Source organism: Xenopus laevis, chromosome 5S (assembly GCF_017654675.1).
Source record: "Xenopus laevis strain J_2021 chromosome 5S, Xenopus_laevis_v10.1, whole genome shotgun sequence".
NCBI classification, from domain to species: Eukaryota; Metazoa; Chordata; class Amphibia; order Anura; family Pipidae; genus Xenopus; species Xenopus laevis.
The window spans coordinates 41,880,017-41,907,293 of NC_054380.1; the positions used below are offsets into that span (position 1 = coordinate 41,880,017).

At 38.6% G+C, this 27,277-nt stretch overlaps 1 protein-coding gene across 1 annotated transcript; it reads right to left on the reverse strand.

Annotated features, from left to right (window-relative positions):
• Positions 1-18,704: 18,704 nt before the first annotated feature.
• psmb1.S (proteasome subunit beta 1 S homeolog) lies at positions 18,705-27,036 on the reverse strand. Its single transcript, NM_001086966.1, has 6 exons — positions 26,863-27,036; positions 23,807-23,914; positions 22,169-22,250; positions 21,939-22,068; positions 20,413-20,519; positions 18,705-19,213 (listed from the first exon to the last, which is right to left on the reverse strand). The coding sequence occupies exons 1-6, from the start codon at positions 26,967-26,969 to the stop codon at positions 19,028-19,030; spliced, it is 720 nt and encodes a 239-aa protein (NP_001080435.1). The 5' UTR covers positions 26,970-27,036; the 3' UTR covers positions 18,705-19,027.
• Between the last annotated feature and the right edge of the window lie 241 nt (positions 27,037-27,277).

Below are 27,277 nucleotides of genomic sequence, written 5' to 3' on the forward strand. Positions count from 1 at the left end.
TACAACAGATAAACTGACAAAAATGAGACAAAGCAAGCAAGCTTACAAGATTGGGTCCCCTATTCATTGATTCCCTCACAATGAGTTTAGGGGCAAAAGATTAGATCCACTGTGGAGTTTGCTTAGGGAAGTAAAACCTGGTAATTAAGCAGGCCGATATTCCACAGAGGACTGAGGGTGGAATTAGAAGTGTATAGAAAGATGCATACTGTAAGTAATGCAGGGATGCCCCAGATAGATAAGGTGTTGCCTGTGTTGTGGGACTGCTACTATACAATATTAATTCTGCAATTGGTTGCACTGAGCTATTTGTTATTTGCTTACTCATCAGGCTGGCAAAGCAATAGTTCTGCAATCCTTCCTGTAAAATATCTACATTCAAAAGGCTTAAATTCTGTCTATTCAGCTCAAAGGGAATTTAGCCAAGGTTTCTTTTTAATCTAAACCATCTCTGAGGTGTCCAACCTACAGCTAACTAAAGAATCAGCCATGCTAAGTATACAATAAACCAATCCATGCCTAGGAAGGAGCCATAAAAATAACAAATGTCATTCTAAACTATGGACAAATTATTTATTCAGTGAATTCTTGAAGCTCCAGACTCAGTACATAATCAGATGAGAACATGAAACTAAAAGTGGCTGTAATCTGATTATATATACTGCATAGATATATTAGTTGGAAAATGGGCTTTAGCCGACCATATTCAGCCTTTTACAAAACCCTTGGTAATTCTAGCACAAGGGGGAAGAATGGCACTTGCTGCTCATGCCAGATTTGCTTAAAAAAAGGGAAAATCTCATGATTTAGTAACTGATGGGGTGATGCAGTGACCATTGGTCATTACAACTTGTGCCTTAACATATTTATTGTTGTACATAGACACAAACACATTCAGAGGTTATGATGAAAAGTAGCAAACTACTCCGTTTCGCTGGTAAATTTGCGAAACCAACAAAGAATTTATGAAATGACCAAACTTTGTCAAATAGGAGTCAATAGGTGTTTTCTTTTTTTTTTTTAATGGCCTTATACTGGCCCTGACACAACAGATGGACTTGGATTTCACCTTTACCCCACCTCCATGGCAATATGAACTTTTAAGGACTGTTTGGATGTAACAGAACTATAACCCACACCATTAAGGGTTAAATGTGATCTACAACACTAATTAAGGGATATCTATTTTTGTGCAGCCACAGTTAAGATTGTAAAATCAGACCTATAGTCAAACTCTATTCATCTATAATGAACAAAATGATGTATAGGAGGTGTTTCCTATATGAGGGTGTGTATCTTTACTGAGATCGAGCTGATCACTGAGAATAATGTTGTGTGTAGAATTATTATTATTTTATTGCCTATTTACCAATTCTGACACATCAGGACTTATCGGTGGGTAATATTTTAGAATGTGCATCTTAAACCTGCCCTTCATTTAACAACATCCAGTAACACATGTCTGTGCATCTGTTTCAATACACTAGCTGTGTAATGCAGATAGATTGTATAGGGCCAAAGCCAGAGAACAGTGCAGTGGGCATTGCTGGTGCTTGCAGTAGTGGTTACCTATGGGGTATAGTTCCTGAGCCCTGTCTTTTTTTTTTGTATCATATTATTATACCTTCTCAAATTTCCCTCTATCTAGTATTTCCTAATGTCCTGTCCCGGCTTGAGCACCTCAGTGGAGCATATAGGCGCCTGACTGGGAATAATCAGAGAATGATCTGGTAAAAATTGGGAATGTAAAATAGTGTTTTTACTAAATATATTTTTTTCTTATTACCTGGATTCCCTCCTTCCTTTTGTTTATATTCAATGTGTCTTTATGAAATATAAGTAAAGGTAAGTGAGGACTGATTAGGCCAATTCTACTACCCTTACACAAACAGAGGGGATTGTTTAATGCACATTCCCTGGTCCTCTTCTTCTGTAATTCAGTTTCCGTGCAAGTTCATACATTTTCAAAAATGGCTTTTTTTTTTTTTAAATTTGTTTTTTATTAACTTTTTCAAAAAAACATACAAAAGTACAGAAGAAAACAAAAGAAAGTCTTACAATTGTCTACCTAGGGTAGTCAAAGGTTACATATTAGGTACAACAAAGCGATATGCCTGCATTTGCTTCATGAAGAGCAACACAACCATGCCTAAGTCACTGCTTGAAATGAGTGAGTAGCAGTGTCAGGCAACTCAAGCCAAGGACCCCATATCTTTAGGAATTTTTTGGGACACCCTCTAGCTAAATACACAGCCTTCTGCAGGGGGAGAATTTCGTTTATTAATCGTTTCCATCGACTTAAAGAGGGGGGGCAAGTATCCTTCCAGGTCAGCAAAATGGCTTTCTTAGCATAATAGAGTAGTTACAAATAAAATAATCTCTGGCACCGGGGAAAAGTAAGTGGTTCAGTGAGACCCATTAGACATAGCTCCGGGGAGTGAATATTCGGTAAGTCAAAACTAGATTGAATATAATCTAGTACCGACCCCCAGTAACCTTGTATACTAGGGCATTCCCAGAACACATGGAAGAGAGTACCAACCTCCACTCCACATTTGTAGCAGGTGTCTGGTGTTCCCGGGTAAATCTTGGCAAGACGTTGGGGGGTGAGATACACCCTGTTGAAAAATTTTATCTGTATCAGTCTATCCCTATTTGAAATGAAAAGTTCTGGAATCTGCTCTATGACACCCTTCCAAGCCTCCTCATCCATAGCTGGGATATCTACTTCCCATTTTAGGGGTAAACGTTCCACATGTGAGCCCGAGGATTTCTGTAAAATAGCGTAAATCCATGATATGGCTTTTTGGAGCCCTGGCTGCCGGAGATATCTTTCAAGCGTACATTGGTTTAAGTCTAAGGGACGGACCCGAAACTGGGCCTGAAAGGCATGGCGCAGTTGCAGATAGCGAAATATCATATTAGATGGTAGCTGATGCTCTGTTTTCAAGGTCTGGAAGGGTTTAAGCTGCCCTCTCTCTACAATATGGGTTAAGTATTTGATTCCCATAGACGCCCAAAGCCCAGAATCGGGAAGCCCCTTAAAATGTTGAAGTTTGGAGTTCTCCCATAAGGGGGTACCAGGCGACCAGGTATCTTGGCGTGAGTACATGCGCTTAATATATAGATTGAAAATTTTCATCACTGGGGTCATAGATGAAGTATGGGGAAAAGCGGAGTTCTCTCCTCTGTACAAATGATTTGCCAGGGCCTCAAGTGAGGTGGCACACCCGCTTCCACCAAAAGGGCATGATTATTCTATTCATATTCTATTCATATCTACCGTCAGCCACCAGTGAGCATAAACCAGTTGTGAGGCGTGGTAATAAAGTAAAAAGTTTGGCAACGCCAGGCCTCCCCCTGATGTAGGGGACTGTAGGGCTGCTAGGCTGATACGGGGGGCTCGATTCTCCCAAAGAAAGGAGCTGGTTATTTTATCCAGTTGTTTGAACCAGCTTTGGGGTATATATGTTGGGGCATTATGTAACATATATAAAAACTTAGGCAGGAAAATCATTTTGACAAGGTTCGCCCTTCCCACTAGGGAGAGAGGAAGGTTGGCCCAGGTGGTAGTTTTCCTGCGGTATTCCTGTAAGACAGGGTCTAAGTTGTTGGATATATATTCTTTGGGGTCTCTATGAATTATCACACCTAGATACTTAAAGGAGCTAGTCCATTGCAGAGGAGAGGGGGTTCGGGCCAGGGGTGGTATCTGATCGATTGGGAATATTGTAGATTTCTCCCAATTTACTCTAAGCCCAGAGTGAACACCGAACTGGTTAACCACTTGCAGAAGCCTAGTTAGCGAGGCCCCCGGGTCTGCCAGATATACCAGCATATCATCGGCATACAAGGACACCTTCTCTTTCAGCTGACCTAATCTGAGACCAACTATGCCTGGATCTCTGCGAATCTGAACGGCCAGTGGTTCTATCGCTTACGCGAACAGAAGGGGGGAAAGAGGGCAGCCCTACCTCGTGCCTCTATGTAGCTCAAACGGTTCTGAAAGGTAGTTGTTGACTTTGACCTGCCCCGTTGGGGATTTATACAGAGCTTTTACAAAAATGGCTTTTTAGTTAGAAGGTTGTATTCATAAAATGTTCAGGCTCTAGGAGTGAGAGATAGAATAAGGGTAGTCAGCAAACCAGCCAGAGTCTCCACCAGGTAAAAAAACACAGGGGTGAAACCCTAGGTACCACCCACCAACAGGAATAAACAGATCCCATGAGGAACTGACAGTGGCGTAACTAGATATTACTGGGCCCCACAGCAAATTATTTTTCAGGCCCCCAAAATGTTTAGAGGTTGACTTGTTCTCCAATATTTATTGAAATTGTATATGAATTAGGGCCTCATGGGGCCCCTATACCTCCTGGGCCCCCCTGCAGCCGCAGGGTCTGCTTCCTCTATAGTTACGCCCCTGGGAACTGAACTGTGAGGGCTTTGCAACGTTAGTTTTATCTCTGGCTATAACTAGAAAAACTGCAGGTATTTTCAACTTAAAATATGCCCATTTTGAAAAATGGTGCAGAATTTTTAAACACAAAAATGAGATTACTATTATATGGCGTATTTACTATGGTCAGGGGCACAAATGCTGGAGCTCTGCACAAGTGTTGCACCCCTTAGAGACCATTCAAATAACACTTGTGCCCCTGCCAATTGCTTTGTGCTTTGTGTCAGATTGATACATACAATGGAGCCCAGCGTCAGACCCAGAAAAATCCCCTAGCCCAGCACTGGTTACTTACCGCTAAGTCAGATGGCAGAGCTGAGGGGGAGGGGGTTACCTGTTTTTGCAATGATCTGCCCGGCAATTGGTGCTTGTGCAAATGGTCTAGTTGTCCTCGGTGCAGAAGTGGACCTAAAAACAGTCCTGCTAATGTGTTATTTACACATTATCCCAGTGCCATACCAGTGCCACATCAAATGCAAAGAGTTGCCTAAGGATGCCATGGGTGCACTTGAGTTAGAATTATTGGAAATGGGGCATTGTGGGTAAAAAGAAGGAAACTGAAACCTGTTTTTACATGTTGCGCCACTTTAATAAATTAAGTCTTTATCATGCCTGAGCTATCGATATAGAGGCAAATATAGAGTAAAAAAAAGAAAGATGTGGCTTTAGAAGATAGGAAAAAAATATTATAATCCTTTCCAATGGAAAAACACATCTTTCTTTTTCCATAGAATAATGGTTGGAGTTGAGAATTTCAGTCTTTGTCATTGCTGGAAAATAGCAGCTGGAAGTGCACCCTAACAAACTTTCCCCCCCCCCACTGAGATCCCAGTATTATTATAGCAGTCTAGTTAATATTAAATTTTGGCTGCCAAGTTTCTATTCAGTGGTCAGATTTCTTTGAAAAAAATGTCAATATCTGAACGATAGATGTAACACAAATACCCATCTGCATGTCCAAAGTATTAGCCAGTGATTAAATGTATAGAGTTGATTAATGATGCTGATATTGGATTTTTTGTTACTTATTTCTGTTACCTACTTTAGCCTTCCTAGGTTCTTCTGCTACATCTCATTAAAAAAATCATAAATTATACACAGGCTGTGACAAAATGGTAATTTACACACCTCTTATTTTCATACAAATGATAAAAAAAAAGTTTCATGATAAATATTAAGGGTTTGTTTATGTTTATTTGAGAATTTTGAATTTTTTAGCTTTTAATTCAGCAGCTCTCTAGTTTTTGTTCTAAGTAATTAGGTTGTTATGGTCAAAATTACCCTAGCAACCATGCATTAATAGTTATAAGGGACTGGAAGAGATTGGAATATAAGTAGGAGAGGCCTGGATAGAAAGATCATATATAAAAAGTAAAGATCATATATAAAAAGTAAAGATCATATATAAAAAGTAGGAATAACTATCAATTTGTAGCCTTACAGAGTATTTGTTTTTAGGTGGGGTCAGTGACCTCTATTGTAAAAGCTGCAAAGAGTCAAAAGAAGAAGGTGAATCATTTTAAACCTATTGAAAAAACGAAAGGCCTATTGAAAAGTTGCTTATAATTGGCCATTCTGTAACATACTAAAAGTTAACTTAAAGGTGAACCAATCCTTTAACTCTTCTGTTTTCAATCTGTAGAAACACATAGAAACTAAAAGGCAGGTTTATTCCCTCCCCAAACATTATTTTAATTTTAATAATTATTCACATTATCGATAGGCTTGACAGCAATAATAATGTTATAATGAAATTCAATCTATTTTCATATTACCAGGATTTAAAAACAAAATAAAAATGTTCCTTTTATTGTTGACTGCAGTGCAAAATGCACATAAGTTGCAGCAATCACACATGCCTGTTCCTAAACAGGGTTTAAAGGTGTATCCACTCTGTCTCTTAAGCACAATAATTGGATGCATACATTGAATATATAGATTTACATACAAAAAAACAATAACCAATATTAAATATAATATAATATAATATTAAGGTAAAGATGGCCATGCCCTGCCAGAAAATAGATGTCTGCAGCAGTTTTAACAGTTACCCTCTTTGCAGACTTTTAAAGAAGTCTGATGCCAGTGCTGAAGATTTTTTAACAGGTGGGATCCATTATATGGAAACCCATTATCAAGAAAGCTCCAAATTACAGAAGGGCTGTCTCCCATACACTCCATTTTATCCAAATAATCCAAACTTTAAAAAATGATTCCCTTTTTCTTTATAAAAATAAAACAGTACCTTGTATTCATAGCCACATATAATTAATCATTATTAGAAGCAAAGCCAGCCTTATGGGTAAAGAGGGCCATGCCCTGCCAGAAAATAGATGTCTGCAGCAGTTTTAACAGTTACCCTCTTTGCAGACTTTTAAAGAAGTCTGATGCCAGTGCTGAAGATTTTTTAACAGGTGGGGTCCATTATATGGAAACCCGTTATCAAGAAAGCTCCAAATTACAGAAGGGCTGTCTCCCATAGACTCAATTTTATCCAAATAATCCAAACTTTAAAAAATGATTCCCTTTTTCTTTATAAAAATAAAACAGTACCTTGTATTCATAGCCACATATAATTAATCATTATTAGAAGCAAAGCCAGCCTTATGGGTTTGTTTAATGTTTGCATGATTTCCTACAAGACTTAAGATCTTAAAAATATCCAAATTACAGAAAGATCCATTACCCTGAAAACCCCGAGCATTCTGGATAACAGTTCCCCATACCTGTATTTTGCACCTGTCTTGCAAGAAATTATTACCTTCTGTACAGTGATAACTATGTGGAGGGAGACACATTTGGGAAACGTTTGAGTAAAATCAAAACCTTGATTCAAAAAAATGCTTTTATTATGTAAGAATGAGAAGACCTGTGGCATGGAGCACATTATGGGGGTTATTTATCAAAATCAAATTTTTCTGATTTTATTTAAAATATAAAAGTCTCACCAAACTGGAATCCCATGTGACCTTATTTATTATTTTAAAAAGCACTATTTAATCAGATTGGGACAAACTTCATAAAATCGTGCGAAAACCCACGTATGTTTTTTCTACAATTTTTCCAAACCACTCGTCTTTTTCACAAAAAGCCTGATTTTTTCAGATTGTTGCCCGAAAAAGTCCGAAATAGTTGGATTTTTTCTTCCAAATAGGATAGGGAACACTCCCATTGACTTATATACTGTACAACCTCGGCAGGTCTGAGACTTTTTGCAGCATTGGCCTTTAATACATCTCTAATTGTACAAGTTTTTACTATTCAGACTTTAATAAAAAAAAAAACAACTAAATGTTCTGCACCCAGGGTGCCAGGGGTTGCACTTAGGGGAAGAAACAATAATAGTACCATTTTCTGAGTAACACTGAACAGAAAAGTTGGTATATGTGCAATTGGCAATATACATGATTTTTTATGACCATTAGATTGGGATGCCATTCAATTTTCTGTTGTTTTTCCTTTAAATAAACAAAGGTCTGTCTGCAGGGATATGGGGAGGAGCAGTGGATTGAATTTCTGTTTTACAGACAAACAAACCAGAGCCCTGTGACAACAGCTGGACATTAGGAGAAGGCAGCTGACCACTTGATTTGTATACTTACATCTTTCAACACAAAACAGACGTCTATGGTATGCTTTGAGCAAGATCAACAAAGCAGGTTGAATTTATACTTTTGCTAATAGGTATCAATTAACAACCTGCTATAGAGATCCAGTTTTTTTCTTTGCAACCAGATCTTGGCCACCAAACATCATTCTGAGCAGGATACTTTTATGATTGTGTCTTTCTTCTTTTTAGATATCGCTGTATTAAATAAAATTGAGTACCTTTATTGTATGTACTGAAATTACAATTTACAAGTAATAACATTTTTCTTTATCAATCAGAAATGAAAAGTCTCAAAACAGAAGGCAAAGTATATTAAACCAGTTCCAAAGTAATTGCAGAGGACGGGTACAGTTTGGCGGATATTTATCAAAGGTCGAATTTTAGAGTAATGTGAAATTTTTAAAACTTTATTCATAATTCTAATGGTATGTTATTTAGGAAAAATTAGATAGTCTTAAATTCAATCCAATAGTCCCAACCTGAAAACTCTAATTGAATTTTGAATCGATTTTTCCTCCGAAAAATAACTCAACTTTTGCACGTCAAATTTGTGCTACATTTTTTTTCTCCCATTTTCGAGGCGAAACTTTGCAAAAATTTGGCTCATCACTACTATTAACATCTTCAAATAGTTCAAGGGCCCTTTGCCATTAACTTCTACATGAATTTGGCAGGTTTTAGGTGGAGACTAGTCGAACTGTTAGAACTGTTTCCAGGGTCCAGGTGTGATACATATCACATTCTAATTCAAATTCGAGTTGGTTCTAAATTTGTATTTGTGAGTTACCATTCGAACCTTAGTAAATCTGCCTATGTGTTTAGTGCTTCACCCTGGCACATTTAATGCCCCAGGCCCATATGAAAGAATTGGCTCTTATTTAACTCGTGCATAAGAAAGGCACCAAACAGGCCCCTGTAAGCGCTCTTGGAACAGGCCCTTAAAAAAACATCACATTTTAATTCTAAATTTTCTAGGGTTTTCAAATGTACAGTACAACCTGAAGATACCTGATGAAAGGCTTGCTTACCTTTCTTGCTAAATGAATTGGTGCCAAGCTCTGCTTCACAGCACAGAAATCTGTGGCCAACTGTATGAATACAGAGCTGAGTATAAGTTAGACTGGGGCCAGTGGAACAACAGGAAAAAACCCAGTGGGCTCCACTGACCCACGTCTGCTGGTGGGGGCATCAGCAAGGGGGCCCTTAAAGGACCAGTAACATCAAAAAAAAATTAAAAAAAATTTGTTAGTATAGAACGAAATAAAAACACCAAGACAAATTCAACTTTGAAATTGCAAAGCCTTTATTAAGAAATAACTTACAGAAACTCCGTTTCCTGTCCTCTACAGAAAAGGCGAAAGGGCGACGACGATCCATTGTGCGGCGCTCGATTTCTTCTTAGCTTCAAGATGTCCAACAGCAGGAGGAGCGCCGGCAGCAAAGGAGGAGGTAGCGAATCTACAATGTGCCTGTGGCCTGTACAGTCGCAAGAGGCTCACAAAAAACACTACACATGCCTTTCGTGCGCCTACAATGCTAACGGGAGCTGCACCTGTTCGGCCTCAGCTCCCCCCCCTATGTGTTTAGTGCTTCACCCTGGCACATTTAATGCCCCAGGCCCATATGAAAGAATTGGCTCTTATTTAACTCGTGCATAAGAAAGGCACCAAACAGGCCCCTGTAAGCGCTCTTGGAACAGGCCCTTAAAAAAACATCACATTTTAATTCTAAATTTTCTAGGGTTTTCAAATGTACAGTACAACCTGAAGATACCTGATGAAAGGCTTGCTTACCTTTCTTGCTAAATGAATTGGTGCCAAGCTCTGCTTCACAGCACAGAAATCTGTGGCCAACTGTATGAATACAGAGCTGAGTATAAGTTAGACTGGGGCCAGTGGAACAACAGGAAAAAACCCAGTGGGCTCCACTGACCCACGTCTGCTGGTGGGGGCATCAGCAAGGGGGCCCTTAAAGGACCAGTAACATCAAAAAAAAATTAAAAAAAATTTGTTAGTATAGAACGAAATAAAAACACCAAGACAAATTCAACTTTGAAATTGCAAAGCCTTTATTAAGAAATAACTTACAGAAACTCCGTTTCCTGTCCTCTACAGAAAAGGCGAAAGGGCGACGACGATCCATTGTGCGGCGCTCGATTTCTTCTTAGCTTCAAGATGTCCAACAGCAGGAGGAGCGCCGGCAGCAAAGGAGGAGGTAGCGAATCTACAATGTGCCTGTGGCCTGTACAGTCGCAAGAGGCTCACAAAAAACACTACACATGCCTTTCGTGCGCCTACAATGCTAACGGGAGCTGCACCTGTTCGGCCTCAGCTCCCCCCCCCCCGCAGTGACTTTACACACACAGCGTAACAGAGAATCAATGCCAATCTTCCTTTGCCCTCACTCACTGCCATTCTTGCTCTGCCCTCACTCACTGCCAGTGCCCTCCTGACCTCTGTCCCTATTGCAATGGCCTTTGTCCAACAGAGTGCTGCGACCCCATTAACTTACCGCTGTCCACCCAGGCAAGCCTCTGTCCAGATCCCTTGTGTCACTCTCAGTGGCGTAAGTGTCAATAGGAGCTCACCAGCAGGTCCAGAGGGAAGGAGGCCGAGCCCGGGGAGCTCCATTCTTTCTAGACAGGGTGCTGCTGCAGTGTTTGGGTGCCCCCGGGTAGCGCTAGTAAGTAGTTCAGCCCAGTAGTTCAGGCTTGTCCCCTTGTGCAGGCTGCGCTCCCCAGGACAATGCCCCTGCGATTTTTTCCCCCCTGCCCAAGAATGGCACCGTTTAATTTGTCTTGGTGTTGTTATTTCGTTCTATACTAGCAAATTGTCTTTAAATTTTTTTTTTGATGTTACTGGTCCTTTAAGGTTGTATCCCGGTGGCCAGTCTGATGCTGGCACTGCCTGAGAAAGACATATTAGAATACAGAATATATCATCAAGCACAGGTATGACCAGGGGTCCTGTAGTTAATGTCTGTCCTATAGCAGGTGGTAAGTACCAAAGAAAAAAAATCTGCCCAGAGGCGTAACTACAGAGGAAGCAGATCCTGCAGTTGCACGGTGGCCCAGGATGTATAGGGGGCCATATGAGACCCTAATTAATGAGCAATTTTAATATATATTGGTAAACAGGACAACCTCTGGATTTTGGGGACTCTAAAATTATTATTATAATTTTTATTTGATGTGAGCTGCACAGAGCAGACATACACCTGATAGATTTACTTTCTGAATGATCACTTTTGCCAGACAGTGCCGGTAAATTTGTAATACTGGCCCCGGCCTTGGCAGGTGTTTTACCGGCTAAGCCGGTAAAATACCGGCTGGGTGGCAACCCTAAACCCAAGACCAGTTTCAGCCTCTGTTTCATGCTGGTGGTAGACTGAGGTATCTCTTGTCTTCTTGGCTCTTTGGTCTATTGAAAACTTAAAAGATCAGTAACATTTTTTTTTTTTTTTTTTTTTAAAAAAATCCGTTAGTATAGAATGAAAAAAAAAACACAAAGACAAATTAAACTTTTAAATCGCTTTAGTCTTTATTAAAGGACAAGGAAAGTCTAAAATAGAATAAGGCTAGAAATGCTGTATTTTGTATACTAAACATAAGCATGAACTTACTGCACCACAAGCCTAATCAAACAAAGGATTTATGCTTTCAAATTTGGCCACAGGGGGCTGTCGTCTTGTAACTTTGTTAAACATCTTTGCCTGACCCTGCACATGCTCAGTGTGGTCTGGGCTGCTTAGGGATTGTCATAAACAAAGCTGCTTGAGTTCTGCATAGGTGGTAAGTAAGGCGGGGGCTCCCCCTGCTGTTCATAAGTATGATTGTTTCCCTGCTCAGCAGTTAGGGACCATCTGACAATTCCTATCCACAGCAGTAAATGAAGGGAGAATTTCACTGCATACAGTCAGGTTTCTTATAAAAACGGTACACATTTTTTAATTAATGTATATTGGAGATATGTTTCTTTTTCATTAAAGAAAGTAAAAATGGGATTTTATTTTTTCTGCCTTTCCTTGTCCTTTAAGAAATAACTTACCGAAACTTTGCTTGCGCTCATCTTAAGAAAAGGCGACATGGCAACGATTCATCATGCGGCGCTCGATTCCTCCTCCCTAGCTGTCTCCTGTAAAGAAAGCAGGGAGGAGAAATTGAGCGCCGCACGATGGATCGCCAGAGCGCAAGCGGAGTTTTGGTAAGTTATTTCTTAATAAAGACTTCGCGATTTAAAAGTTGTCCTTGTGTGTTTTTTTTGTTTTTTGTTTTTCATTCTGTACTAATTGATGTTACTGGTCCTTTAAAAGTGCCAGTCCCAAGACAGTTTGTTGTAGTGACAGCATGTATAGGCTGCTGGCAGGGTTCTGGCTTTAGCTACAGTCTGTTAGTTCCATGTAAAGAACTGGGCAGGGTCAGACTGGCAAATCAGGGTACTAAGACCAGGCTAAAACTCCTTTGATGAAGCTTTTGGGTCAAAATGCTGATCAGCGCAGTAGCCAGCGGTGGTTATAAGTTGAGGATCAGAGCATTGTGTAGTGCCTGAGGTTGCTGTAGTAATAGACTACTTATACTTTATACAGTATAGTTTGAAAGAGATTTACATACATGCCTATCTCACATTGCACATACTGTTCTGTGTTTCTTACTCAAATCTGCTGCATCTGGATTATTGGTGCGCTCTGAACATATAGAAGAATGTGTATAGATGCAATCCATTCCAATTTAAATGGCATGTGCTGGGAAATGTTATAGTTCTCGTTACATATCCACATCAAAACCTCCGAAACTCCCTAATGTTCTCAATTCTCAAAGTAAAACCTGATTTGAATCAATTCAGCGTTAGTCAAAATTCAACTGCGTTTGGTTCTGTATTCTAAAATATATGTGTTAGTGTTTAAAGTAAAGGTGGCCATAGACGCACCGATAATATCGTACAAAACTAATTTTTGTACGATATCCGTACCATATTCGGTGTGTGTATGGTGGGAGACAAGCTGATATCGGCAGAAGACTTGGATATGGGTCGGCTTACCGATCGGGCTGGCCGGAAAAATTTGATCAGCTTCCTTTGAAGGCACCCGAACATCTGCCATTGTTAGCTATTTTGTCTCTCCCTGCATAGGACTCAAGTCTTGTCAAAAGGTATCAGACTAATGACAATGTAACAATGTTATATAGAGTAACAGTGACATCTAGTGGTCAAAATTCATACATGGTCATGCAGGCATTTATTATACTATATACAATATAAGGCAAGAGAGAAAGGATGATTGGCTGCAGGCAGGCTCAAACTGGCAGTTTATAGATTCTGGCACATACAATATCAAATCGAGTCACTGTTTATTGGGCCAGTGGGGGACTGTTTGATTGAAATAGCAGAGCCTATTTTAAATCTCAGTCTGGACCTAGTAGCACAATGAATATACAGGTTTAAAGTCAGCATTCCCCGTGTATGCTATATCTTATGGCTGTGTAATATTTGTGCAGTCTGAATTTGCATTGCCCTATCTAATAGTCACTATGCCCCACATATGACCTTGCAATGTTATTACAGTTAGATACAGGGTAATATGAAAGTTTGCTCCAGGTAAAGTAATTCACATCAATCAATGAGATTCTTGCTTCCAAAAACAATTAGTAACTGTTACCAGTTGTGTACATCCATGCAGTACACAAGGACACACTTTGATAACATCTTATTTCTAGGGATGGTCTCTTTGCTGGATGATGCAGCCTTAAAACTTGTTGAAGAGCTAATAATGCCCCATACCCACCATATAGTCCATAGCAATTGTGCATGATTATTGTAGTTAAGAAATAGCCTTACCCCATTGGATGGGTTTAAAAACAGGATGATTGGCTTTCTAGCTAAAACAGTTACGTAATTACCCACAATCCAGTGTACTATGAATTTGCACATTTGCCATTGGAATCGACAGTGCAACACAAATGTGGGCATTAGCCATGAATAACTATGTTCTGCTATAAACAATATGGGTTGTACCACAAAGCTATACTATACACAGGCCCAGCAGATGGGGAGGTTTTTTTTTCTACAAAAAAAGAATACTATCTGTTATATAGGCACCTGAGGGCCAACCCCTGAAAGCTGCCACCCTAGGCACAGGCCCTCCGGTGGCTAAAAAAAAATAAATATAAATATATACACATATATATATATCAAATCCAATTCTTGTTTGTGAAAAAAACAAAAAACCTCCCCAGCCACTGGAGACTTCTGATGAAATCCTGAGCCATCGCCTCCCCAGCCCCCAACCTCACTGTTCTGGAGTTAGTGTTGGGGAAAGTTGGCATCCCTAGGCTAATGGCAGATGCATACCTCCCACCATTTGAAAAAAGGAAAGAGGGACAAAAAGCGTAGTGCTGCAAAAATGTTTGACCATACCCATTTTATGGCCACATCCCCTAATCACCATGTCCAGTTTACAAAATTTGTTAGGTTATGAACACATTTCTGGAGGTTTTAAGGCCATGTTTTATACATTATTTTAGTTTTGCTAATGAAGGTGAAATTGCCCTTTATGCTGTCACAGTAAGCCTTTAAAGGAACATTTCAGTGTAAAAATAAAAACTGTATAAATAGGCTGCGCAAAATAAATAATATTTCTAATATATTTAGTTAGGCAAAAATGTAATTTATAAAGGCTGGAGTGACTGGATGTCTAACATAATAGCCAGAACACTACTTCCTGCTTTTCAGCTCTCTAACTCTGAGTTAGTTAGCAAACAGTTATGACCCGCCATGTGGCCTCCCCTCAGGTCACTGATTGGTTACTGGTACAAGAGGAGGGTTGTGGGTGCACTCCTAAGGCCATATAAAAAGATATTTAAATACAATAATCCCGTCTAAAAAAAGAAAAACAGGGTTTTTTGTTACAAAGTTACGATCATAAAATTGGTAAGCCGCCATACCACGTCAAGGTAAACCCCATACGGCGGTCCCTAACCTGTTTACCTGTGATCAAAATATAAAACCTTGGTTTCAATCTGTGGACTAGATCCTCCCCCGCCACCTGCATATGCGGCTTTTGAACGGGAGACTGCCCAGACCAACGCCCATTTAAAAAAAAAAAATGTGATTGTGAAGAGACTATAATGAAGGAAAAGTAAAGTTGTATATATAAGTGCACACTTGTGTGTGTATGTGTGTGAGTATAAGTATAAGTACAGGTGTGAAAATAGATGTAGAAGGAGATGAAAAAGGAAAAGCTAAATGTGGAGTGTAATAGGTGTAATGTGTGTGGGTCAACAAGGACATAGGGCCACCGTTAATTTAAAGGGGTGGGTATGAGGGTGCACTAACCACATGAAGCTCAGCCACAGCTTCCGGCTACATTTCAGGCCCTATGTCCTTGTTGTTTTAGTAATCCTTGGTTTGGGCTATTTCTCTCCCTTAAAAGACACAAATGCTAGCGGCTGGGGAGGCTTTGGCCTTTTTATTACCAACGCCTGTGGGACACCCATTATATTTGCTGCACTTATCACTAGGTAACACTTGCACAGACCTGGTAACCAATCAGTGGAACTGAAAGCTGAAAAGCAGGAAGTAGTGTTCTGGCTATTATGTTAGACATCCAGTCACTCCAGCCTTTATAAATTACATTTTTGTCTAACTAAATATATTAGAAATATTATTTATTTTGCGCAGCCTATTTATACAGTTTTTATTTTTACACTGAAATGTTCAGTGTAAAAATTTGACTAACATTGAAATGTTCAGTGTAAAAATTTGACTAACATTTTTCATTTTGTACAGCCTATCTATTTACCCAGTGTTTATTTTTATACTGAACAAAGTCACAGTTCTCCAAGTAGACTTGCTTATCTTAGTTACAATTGTATCTTTGTGTATCTTAGATTGTTACAAATGTATCCAAGTGCAGGTACTGCATGTTCTGGGTTCGTCTGCCAAAAAGACTAATTTTAATCAAAAAGACTAATTTTAATCAAGTTTCAGAAACTTTGTATTTTTTCTGGAGTCAGTGCAGATCAGAGAAATTTAGTATTTTTTAATAAAATTCCAGGACTGTGGGCTGAGCTGTCTAAATCTGGAGTGTCCCGTAGAAAACGGGACAGTTAGGAGTTATGCATTATCTAAAATCTACAGTTTCAATCGAAAACAAACCCATAAAATGGGACTCAGCCGCATGTAATTCTCCTTATGATGGCTCAGTCAGAAGGGATTTTCCCGGGCCCCCCTCCCCCTCTTGTTCAGTGCTGATTACATCATTCGCATTGGGTGCACCACTGGAAACAATGAGGGAGGGACAAAGCTCACCAAATAGTACAGGAGTAAGGGCAAAAAATTCAGGGAGGGAAGTTGGTACGTAGAGGATGCGGGGCTTGGGAAAGGACTTTGAAAGCACGCCCACTGAGTTTGGCACGAGGAAAGGACCTCAAGTCAACGCACAATATATATGGTGATAACGGATTATTTAAACTGCATTAAAAAATAAAAAAAAAGATGGCGAGAAAGTTCTATACTGTTTTATAACACTAAAGATCAACTCAGCATAAAATGTAGTTCAAACGTGAACCACAAGGTTGTGGGACATCAGCACAAATTGAGACATAGCAGCTGATGTATCATGATTTTTATGGCCTTGTTATCAAGTAGGTGCATTCGGCTGTCACATTTACTGGCACCTCTATAACCAAATTGATTCAAATGAAAGTGACTAGAGCTAAAAATCACTTAAACTTGTAGAAGGCTACTGTTACTCTTGCCAGTGCCATGACTAGATAACCAAAGTTATTTCCTTTATTAAATAAAAGACCAATTAAACAAGGGTTCCATGACTGACAGAATCTAAAGCAGTCTAGACTTGGGCTGTGAAATCCCTATGAGCCTGTTAGAAAGGCAGGCAGAAACCATGCTCATATTCAAAATTGGATGTTGCTTCCTATTACACCAAACCTTTCACTCAGCAGCAATGCCAATACTGCTATTATCTGGGGACCTGCTCTTGATTGAATTACAGTTTTCCTATGTTCACAGGGTTGTTCACCTTCCAACATTTTTTTCAGTTCAGTTGGTTTTCAGTTTACCAGAAATAAAGACTTTTTCCAATCACTTTCTATTTGTGACCGTTTTCCTAATATTGAAGTGTTAATGTAACAAATTACCGTGGTGGTCCAGTGGGAGGGGGTCAGCAGGGACAACCGCCGTGTCCTTTTCTTCCGTGATCTGATTACTAATGGCGCGCGCGACTCGCCTCTGCATTCTTTTTAGGTGCATTCACGCTGACGTGGTTACAAAGTTAAAAGACGCACTTGGGCTGTAGTTCATTGCCCATTATAGGATCTGTTACTCGTGCCTTTCCTGGTGCCTCTGTGCTGTTTCGCTTCTGTGATCTGATATCTGTTGTGACCCCTGCCTGTTTTTGGACGATTCGGACTTCTGTAATCCTGACCCTGCCTGGTAACCGACTCTTCTATTCCTTACTCCACACTCTTGTCTATTCACCTTACTCCACACTCATACTGCATGCTGAAGTAGCAAGCAAAACATTTGTGCAGGAAGCACATCAATAGATTCTACTCAGCAGGGGCAAGCACTTATTCCAATGCTTAAATATTTTTTTTATATATTTGTTATATAATACACAAAAGCCATGAATATCTTGTAAATTATATCCTTATAAACGGTGAGTTCTGATGTCATCTGTTATAAACGGTGAGTTCTGATGTCATTTCTGTCACATGACTCACTAAAACGTGTGTATTATAATAAATAAAGTACCCCCAGTTGCAAAATATGAGGATATTAGAAGTTACCTCGGAGTTCCATGACCTGTATAAAAACACTCGGCCTTCGGCCTCGTGTTTTTATATGGTCATGAAACTCCTCGGTAACTTATAATATCCTTATATTTTACAAGAGGGGGTACTTTATTCACTATATATACACAGTGCAAGTTCAGCTGAGTCCTGATGAGACACGAACACAAATAGTGGTTTCTGCCAGCAGTATATTTTTATACCACGGTATACTATTGGGCTGCCAAATACTTCAGACAGAAAATCAAAGTGATGAACTGGAGGCACAAACTAAATGTCACAGCTTTGGTCAGTTGTTCAGCTGGACAGGTACTGCTTTCAAATAGTATTTACGTTGCACTTTATTTTAATTATTATTATTTGGGGAGAATTTGCCTAAAAAGTTGGGGCTCTCCAGCTGAAGACCCGCAAGCTAGATATGGCCATCCAAGGCATTATGACCCCCAGCTTGCCCAAGGGTTCTATAGATTTTCTTGAATAGCATCCTTGTATGGGATCTATTATCCAGAAAGCTCAAAATTACAAAAAGAAAATCAGGAAAGGATTGCACACTCAATTTAAAGAAATTTTGAGTGTGCAATCCTTTCCTGATTTTCTATATGTGAGATTTGGAGACCCACATGGGGAGTCTCCCTGTGGAATAGCACCTCGCATTACATATTTTTAAGGGTGTGCACCCTCTTTTCTAATTCCCAGAATTACAAAAAGGCTGTCTCTCATAGACTCCATTTTATCCAAATAATTAAAAAATTTTAAAATGATTTTCCTTCTTTTTTAGAATAATAAAACAGAACCTTGTACCTTGATATAAAAAATCCTTATTGGAGACAAAACAAGCCTATTGGGTTTATTAAATGATTTTCTAGTAGACTTAAGGAATGGAGTTCCAAATTACAAAAATATCCATTATCCGAAAACCCTAGGTCCCGAGCATTTTGGGTTACAGGTCCCGTACCGGTATCTTATAACCTGTTCCAAAAACAAGGTATATTGGATCATCAGCCCACACTACCTTAACAAATATACATTTGTAGTGAAATTCGGTTTTTCGGTTTTTATTTTAGAGGGAATAAAAAAGATCAGCATTGCAGAAATCAAAGAATTTTCTGAGAGAGTTCAGAAGATGCCAACAGCCTGGTTACTGGCTGCATGTGAATTAATCTTTCCTAAGAGAAATGGACTCTTCTCTGACGCCATCTTTAGTCACAATGCTTATATGCAGCGCATCGCCTGTGTATACATCTCTCTCAGCAGCAGATATGAATACATCTTTGATGAGCTTCAGAGCCTTCTCCAATGTCAGAGGGAGCTGCTCAACATTCTGCATGTTCTTGTATCCGATCTAATAGTAAAAAGTACAAACAGATTTAAATAATTTATAAACATTTTATCATGTGCATATACCCCACAATGTTGCTATTCAAAATACATATAAGAAGGCTCATTTACAAACGCAGTGCATGGTGCTAAGTGCAATTTTTTTAGATGCCAATTGCAACTTTTCCAGAGCTTAAGAGGCATATTTATTAAAGGTCGAAATTCAATATTTTCTTAAACTCCCTTAAATTCGAATATATTCGAAATTCGACTGGGGGGTTATTTAAGAAAAAAAAGTAATATCTAAAACTTGGACAAATTTTACAGACCCAATTCTATTCGAATTTGACCAAACTCGATTTAAGTTTTTTCTCTGAAAAAACTTGAATGTCAGGAAAGCTACAAACATCTCCAAATTGGTCACTGCAAGTCTCCCACTGACTTAGACAGTAATTCGGCAGATTTTACGTGGCGAATAGTCAAATTCTAAAAGGGCCAGATTTTGAAAAATCTTGAAAATCGAACATGCCAGTGTTAACCTTAAAGGGATGGAAGAATGGGCAATTTCAAGTGTTTCTCCACTTGCTAAAAAATAGTTTCAGAAAAACCACCCCATATGTCATTGCCTGTATGAACTATTAAATAAGACAGGGGGCTGTTTGTTTAAAAATATAAATAACGGACAGAAGGCACCAAGTTCTGCTGAGATCAATTAAGGATTTTTAGAATGAAACTGGGTGAGATAATGGGGCCTATTTATTATGCTGTGCAAAATGAAATTCACTGAAAAAAACTGTGTGAAAAACTTGGCAGATTTTTCAAGATGTGTTTTTTTTTTTATGGCTTGCGAATGCCAGATTTGCCACGGTTATTTTATGTTATCATATGCAGTCCTTAACAATAGTATTATTGGTATGGGATCAATTATCCGCAGAGAAGTAATATATTGTGTACAACATTAGCAATGCTTCCACACTTTCTAGATAGCAAAATATAGAGGAGACAAATCATATGTCCAGGATGTATGCAGGCAGCAATGTAGATCTCTGAGAAGACTGCTTTGGAAATGCAGACCTTAAAGGAGTTCTTATGTATCTCTATCTGCCAGCATACATATGATTATGACAAATAAAAAACCCTCCTACAAATAATTTATTATCTAAGAATTAAAAGTAAATGCAAAAAAGAGTCCGTGATATGGCATTTAGTGCATGTTGTTATTACCTGGTTGTCAAGAAGAGGTTGCAACATGGCACTCGCAGAGCCACCAGCTTTGTATGCATCCCTCTGGTATGAGCCTACTGGATCAAAGCTGTACACTGCCCCTTTACCTTTGAGATAAATAATCAACTATTATTCACAACATTACCATAAACTATAAATGAGAGACTTAATAAGTGATGGCAACACAAGTGTTAAGTAGACAAGACCCTTTAGGTTAACGTTATATATGGTGCTGATCACCCTGCAAATCTGAAAAACAGCCATGCTCACATCTGTGCAGCTCCTTTTTGAGAGGGAAGCAACAGGAAGTACAAGTGTGAACACTTATCAGTCCCAAAATGCTCAAGTGAGGGTTTTCAGGCAGAAAAGATACATTTGTAAGTGTTTTTAATCATTTTATGAATTACTACAAGACATTGGGTAACAAATATTTGTATATTTAGTTGCTTGGTTTCTATGTTATTGTTATCCTCTTAGAAGCAGATCAAGACTGGAGGTTGGTGTACAACCAAAGGGGACCTTTGTAAGGGATGTCTTTTTTTTGTGCCACATCTAACTGTTCCATATATTTTCCGTTCAAAACAAGCAAAGGATGCTTTATGAATGTGAATTGTGGGACTGATTAAGCAGGAGAAGCACCTACTAACAGCTTAGGGTTTGCACCTATTTAGAAGGAAACATCTATAATATTCTTACATTGTATGGCTTATTACTAATCTGACCTCACAAATGTTAGTCTGCACTGTTTCTCAATAGTAATATAATGCACTCAATTAATTAGTGTCTTTCATGGAGCTCCTCTTTGTTTCTTTATTTCAAGCTTTTACACCTAGCTGCTTTTTCATCATTTTCAACTGCCCTGAACACTCTGTTAATATTGATTAAAAGCACTTCATAAAGCAGTGCCAGGACAAGTGCACACTAAGCATATTCAACACTTTCTTCCATCTGCATTTTTTAACAAGGCAGAGAGAAACGGATCCTCCATAATCAGCAACGTCCTGCAGCCTCACTGCCAGGCACAGCATTGGTTTGAGTGTCGATACAATGAGCAGAAATTGGCCAAAAAAATGCGAAAGCAGGTAATTTCAGGCTGATCTTGGCTCAGTAGCACTCAGGTTGAAGCTGTGCCTGGCGGTGCAGCTACAAAAGCTGCAGATTAGAGCGGATCAGCTTCTCTCTGTTTCATCAGAAAACGCAGGCAGATAGAAGTGTTGCCTTTGCCCAAAGGGATGCATCTCAGGTGATCACCATTCAGTCATACGGGATTTATTTAGTTGATAATAACTGATGATGTTGAAACCTTGATGTAACGGTAAAGATTTCTACTGTTTGATAAAATTTACAATTCATAGTAGAGTATTCAGAGAACTAACTGTTTTAAGAGAAAGACTGAATAGTACAATTGTTCTTCTAATCTCTTCACAGATTTGTTTTCTTGCAAGCAATATAGGCAGACATGAAAAAATATGTATGAAAAACACTCTAGTAATACTATGCTTAAATGTAACAGCTCAGAAGTTCACCTTCTTCATCAAGGCCTCCAATGATGTTGTAAACATAGTAAGGAAAGAACCGGCGGGAGTAGAGAATGGTGGATAACATGGCAGCTATAGCTCCACTGGTCATGGTTTTGTTATTTGAATGTTTGTACATCTAGAGTGAATACAGAAAGGGAGAAAATGTCAAGTCTCCTACGTTACATATATGTAACAAAAACCCATATATACAATTACTGTCTGAATGTAGAGTTTACCTTTAGCCTGGCTTCAATAATTTTTGTGAGTGTGAGGCAGTCGGCATGGAATCCAGTGCAACCAATAACTGTTTTGTCTGTTCTAAAAAATGGAAAAAAAAAAAAAAGAATGTTTAGCAATAGTAAAATACAAAAATTCTGTAGACACTTGAAAGTAAAACACACACACACACACACACACAAAAATTAACCAAATATGATGTCACCTCAACCACAGAATAAATAAAAAATATTGCTACTGTGGACAGAGACCCAGCAATTTATCAGTGACTACCATTCCTCAAAATAGCAGCTAGTGCATTCCAGTCATATTATGTGAGTGGAATTTCCAGAGACCTCATTGAAGGAAAAAAAACTATTTCTAAAGCTAAAGGTCACATAATTGTTTAATAGATAAAGTTACATTACTTTGCATAGATTATTCTGAAAAAAAGCACAGATGTATCTACATATTTACTTTTACTTATACCTAAACTACTAAACTTATACCTAAAAGAGCTTACTCAGCCAAACTGTTATAGAGTGATATTATACGGGACATGTCACCCAAAGAAATAATTCCAAATTATTTTCTATCATTTTAGTTGAGCAAAAAAAAAAAGATTACTTATGCTATATTTATTATTTAAATTAAGTTCTTACAGTCTTGGAATAACAACCACAGCAAGCAGGCAGGTGCCATTTTGGATATCACCCCAAAATGTTCTGTATGCACCAGAATGGGGGACCTAATGCCCATCCACAGTGCCCTACACAATTATAGAGAGTAAGGAGAGAAGAGGGAGGTGACATCTAGGAATTGCTGAATGGAAAGTGAAAGTAATTGATGTCCCACCCCTATGTCTCTGTTATAGAGGTGGGGCAAGTAATATTTGATTGACAGCTCCAATATTTAAACACCTTTATAACAGGTATGGACAGGTCTGCTTTAAATTTCGGTACTGGGTATTTGTGAAGAAGTAATTCAACTTTATTATCACAAATACAGACAACTCACATTTCTTTTATATTTGATTTGTAAAATACTAGCATCAATTAATACGACTCTTATTACTATGTTGTTTTCATGAGGATTCTACATTGTACCTTCCAACACGATATATATATATATATATATATATATATATATATATATATATATATATATATACAGACATAATGAAGTATGCAGACATAATGAATTACATAATGATGATTTATATAAAGGCATAAAGCCACTGCTTTGTTATTCTATTCTATATTTCCTGAATATGTTATCACCTTTCAGATTAGCTTTTTTTGGGTGTAGAAGCATTTACTGGTGTGCGGGGTGTATGTATACCACCACCAGTGAAATACACAGAAAATGTATTTCATATGTGTGTACACACATGAAGAGGTGTTGGTGGATGTGTGCGCTTTTAGATGTACAATTCTGCAAACAAGACACTATTACGACAACATTAGTGATGAGTGACATTTTTTACCAAGTTTTACAATGAAAATAACCCCATAGACTACAATGGGTGAAAAAATAGTCACAAGTCAGAAAACAAAATTATTGCTCCACTCATAGACTTCAATGTATTTTGCCAAATTTTCAGCAAAACAAACGGGTCAGATTCACCAATCACTAGACATCTTTACAATGTAACTTACAATTTGTAACATTTCGGTGTGTTTCTGCTGTGGATGCTATAACCTTCACTAAGTCTTGTGTCAGAAGCAACGAGAGCAAAGTCATCTCCTGCAAGAGCAAGTACAGTCCTACAAAAAAAAAATCAGATAAATCCATGAGTCATTCACCTAAACCTATTTTAAAACAAATAAAAAAATATATATACAGTATTTATGAAACCATGTTTCCCCAGGTGCAATAACCTCAATCAGCAGGTAGTACCTGTTTAAACATCCTATTGGTTGCTATGGGTTACTGAACCTGAGAAAACGGAACGTCTTTTATTGCATGTGGAGGTAAGTCTTTTGACAAGTTAAAGGTGATCTAAAGCTTAAAGAAGTAAGCTGGAACCACTACACGTTGGTGCTTATTTATAAACACTGAGCAGATTTGCACATGGGCAATAAACCATAGCAAAATTAAAACAGGAAAGGAACTCTTAACTCCCAAAATAAACAGGATCTCAAAGGTTACACACGAGGGCTGACAACCGTCAGAAGGTCAAAAAATGCTCAAAATTATAAAGAAAAAAGTACCCCGTAGGTAACAACCTAATCAATATCCAGCATACGTTAAATCTCTTAGGATTTAAATAAATTAATTAAATAAATAAGTTAAGGTGAAAAAAGTGCCCAATTAATTAATTAATCGATCAACTACTTGATTTTAGAATAATTCATAAATACTATAAAGTGCCAATTAGTGCATAATATCCATTGAGTAGTTTAATCAATTATCATTCTCACATTAAATAACAATTCATGGTTGAACTCAACCAAAAAAAGCTAAAAAGATAAAATGACAAAGTTCATCAAAGGAGTGCAATTAATTGGGAAAAAATGCTTAAATTAAGTGAGGATTATTAAAAAATACATAGGAAAGGTATATTAAATTAATCAAGTGCTGGTATTTATATAAAGAATGCTGGAAATTAAATTAATTGAAAAGATCCCATTAGATTAAAAAATGACCACAATTGGGTAAAAATAATACCAATGCTACGGTCAGCAGAAAGGAGAGAGGATATAATGAAACATAAGAAGGTGGAGTTGTCCCAAAACCATAAACCATAAACCATAGCAACTAATAACTTATTGGCTTTTATCATCCAGCTGCAGGTTGAACAATGAGAGCAGAAATGTGATTCTATGTCATTGGTTATTAACTAGGTGATAAATTGCCCAATGTTTATAAATGTGCCCCAGTGTTTTGAACACCTTGTGTAGCCCAAGTAGACCATACCTCTTAGCAATGAAGACCTGTCAAACTAAAGATGCCCCAAAAAGCTTATTTTGTGTGTGCTGCTGTCCAGTTATCGCCCAATATACAAAGTATAACAAAAGTCAAAACACAAGGCTGATTTGTAGTTAAAGGGGTTGTTCACCTTTGAGTTAACTTTTAGTATGATGTAGACTCAGAGAGTGAGATTCTGAGACAATTAATTATTTGCGGTTTTTGAGTTATTTAGCACTTTATGCAAAAGCTCTCCGGATTGCTATTGAAAGGGCACCTGTTTGGTAAAAATGTTATCCCCAACCTAACCGAGCCCGCATTCCAGTTGGGGATAACAGTAGTATTTTGAATAAAAAAAAATGCCCCCTGCACTCACAACGCTACCCGTAACGGGAGGGAGATCCCGGTGCAAGCAGCCATGTCCAGTCACTTGCATGCGCATAATGAAAATGTGCCCCGAAATTGCTCGTTATGCGAATGCAAGTGACACAACAGCACGTGTAGCATAGCGTCGGTGGGGGGCATTTTTTTTTTTTTTAACTAGTTATCCTCAACCGGAATGCAGGCTCTATTTTTTTTTTTTTAAACTAGTTATCCTCAACCGGAATGCAGGCTCTATATACAAAGTATAACAAAAGTCAAAACACAAGGCTGATTTGTAGTTAAAGGGGTTGTTCACCTTTGAGTTAACTTTTAGTATGATGTAGACTCAGAGAGTGAGATTCTGAGACAATTAATTATTTGCGGTTTTTGAGTTATTTAGCACTTTATGCAAAAGCTCTCCGGATTGCTATTGAAAGGGCACCTGTTTGGTAAAAATGTTATCCCCAACCTAACCGAGCCCGCATTCCAGTTGGGGATAACAGTAGTATTTTGAATAAAAAAAAATGCCCCCTGCACTCACAACGCTACCCGTAACGGGAGGGAGATCCCGGTGCAAGCAGCCATGTCCAGTCACTTGCATGCGCATAATGAAAATGTGCCCCGAAATTGCTCGTTATGCGAATGCATTTTTAAATGTTAACACCAGTACCTTTGGTTGGTGTTAACATTTTTACCCAACAGGTGCCCTTTAAGCAATCTGGTTGCTAGGATCCAAATTTCTGTAGCAACCATGCACTGATTTGAATAAAATACTGGAAAATTAAGATGACCTGAATAAAAAGTGGTGTAATAAAAAGTTGCAATAACAGGATTTTTGTAGCTTTACACTGCATTTGTTTTTAGGTGGGGTCGGTGACCCTCATTTGAAAGCTGGAAAGAGTTAGAAGAAAAAGGCAACTAATAAAAAACCCATAACATATAAGTAATGAAGAACAATTGGAAAGTTGCTGGCCATTCTAGCAAAGTAACCAGAGCATTCTACAGCAGCCCAGAGCATGTGCAGGCCAGTGACACTGAAAAGACGACCTAACAAGACACCAAATGACAAGCTGCTGATGACTACTTTGGATTCAGTGAAACAGAAAGTGAAAGCAATGCAAGAATGTGGTCTATAAATGCGTATTTGCGGTGCTGGGCTCAAAGTGAGAATATAACAAAACTTTCGCACAGTGTGACATACAGACACAATGCTTTACGATCCCAGTCTGACAGAGGGGTGTTTAACACACAAAGTACGTATCCGTATTCAAGGTTTGCACAAAGGTTTAACTCAGTCCATATAAACACAGCAGCAGCAGCAAAGATTCAAACTATGGGCGGAAGAACCTAAACATGGATGGGAGCACTAAATGCACCTCGTTACTGTTCGGAGTTCCCCGTTAGTGCTCGGAGTTCCCCGTTCTTGCCACAGTTGTCTTACCCTCCATTAAAGGTGTATGGGTTAAAGCGCTGCTCCACCGGCCCCGTGTAGTGATAATCCATGCTCCTGTTGAGCTCACGATTTAAAATGGATTCGGACGAGAACATTTTAATCACTGTTCAGCACAAACCCTGTCACAGCCGGCAACCACCAGTGCTGTCTCACTCCTACAATGGCTACCTTAGAACATCCGGCTTTACTATTAATCACTTCCGGGCTAAGCAGACAGCCGCTTGAATAGAGAAGAGCGGGTTCTTCCGCTCAAAAGCTAGTCCTGTATCCATTGTTATGATTGTAAAGATTTCCCGATATTCCTTTCTATACTGTCCACAATGAAACCTAGCAGGATCTTTTACGCTATATACAGTGGTGTGAAAAACTATTTGCCCCCTTCCTGATTTCTTATTCTTTTGCA

Coding starts and splice junctions, on each gene's coding strand:
- psmb1.S (NM_001086966.1), bottom strand. CDS start 26,969: ATGTTCTCGTCCGAATCCATTTTAAATCGTGAGCTCAACAGGAGCATG. Junction 23,915..26,862: donor CCATACACCTTTAATGGAGG/GTAAGACAACTG, acceptor TTTTTTTTGTAG/GACTGTACTTGCTCTTGCAG. Junction 22,251..23,806: donor ACACCGAAATGTTACAAATT/GTAAGTTACATT, acceptor TCCATTTTTTAG/AACAGACAAAACAGTTATTG.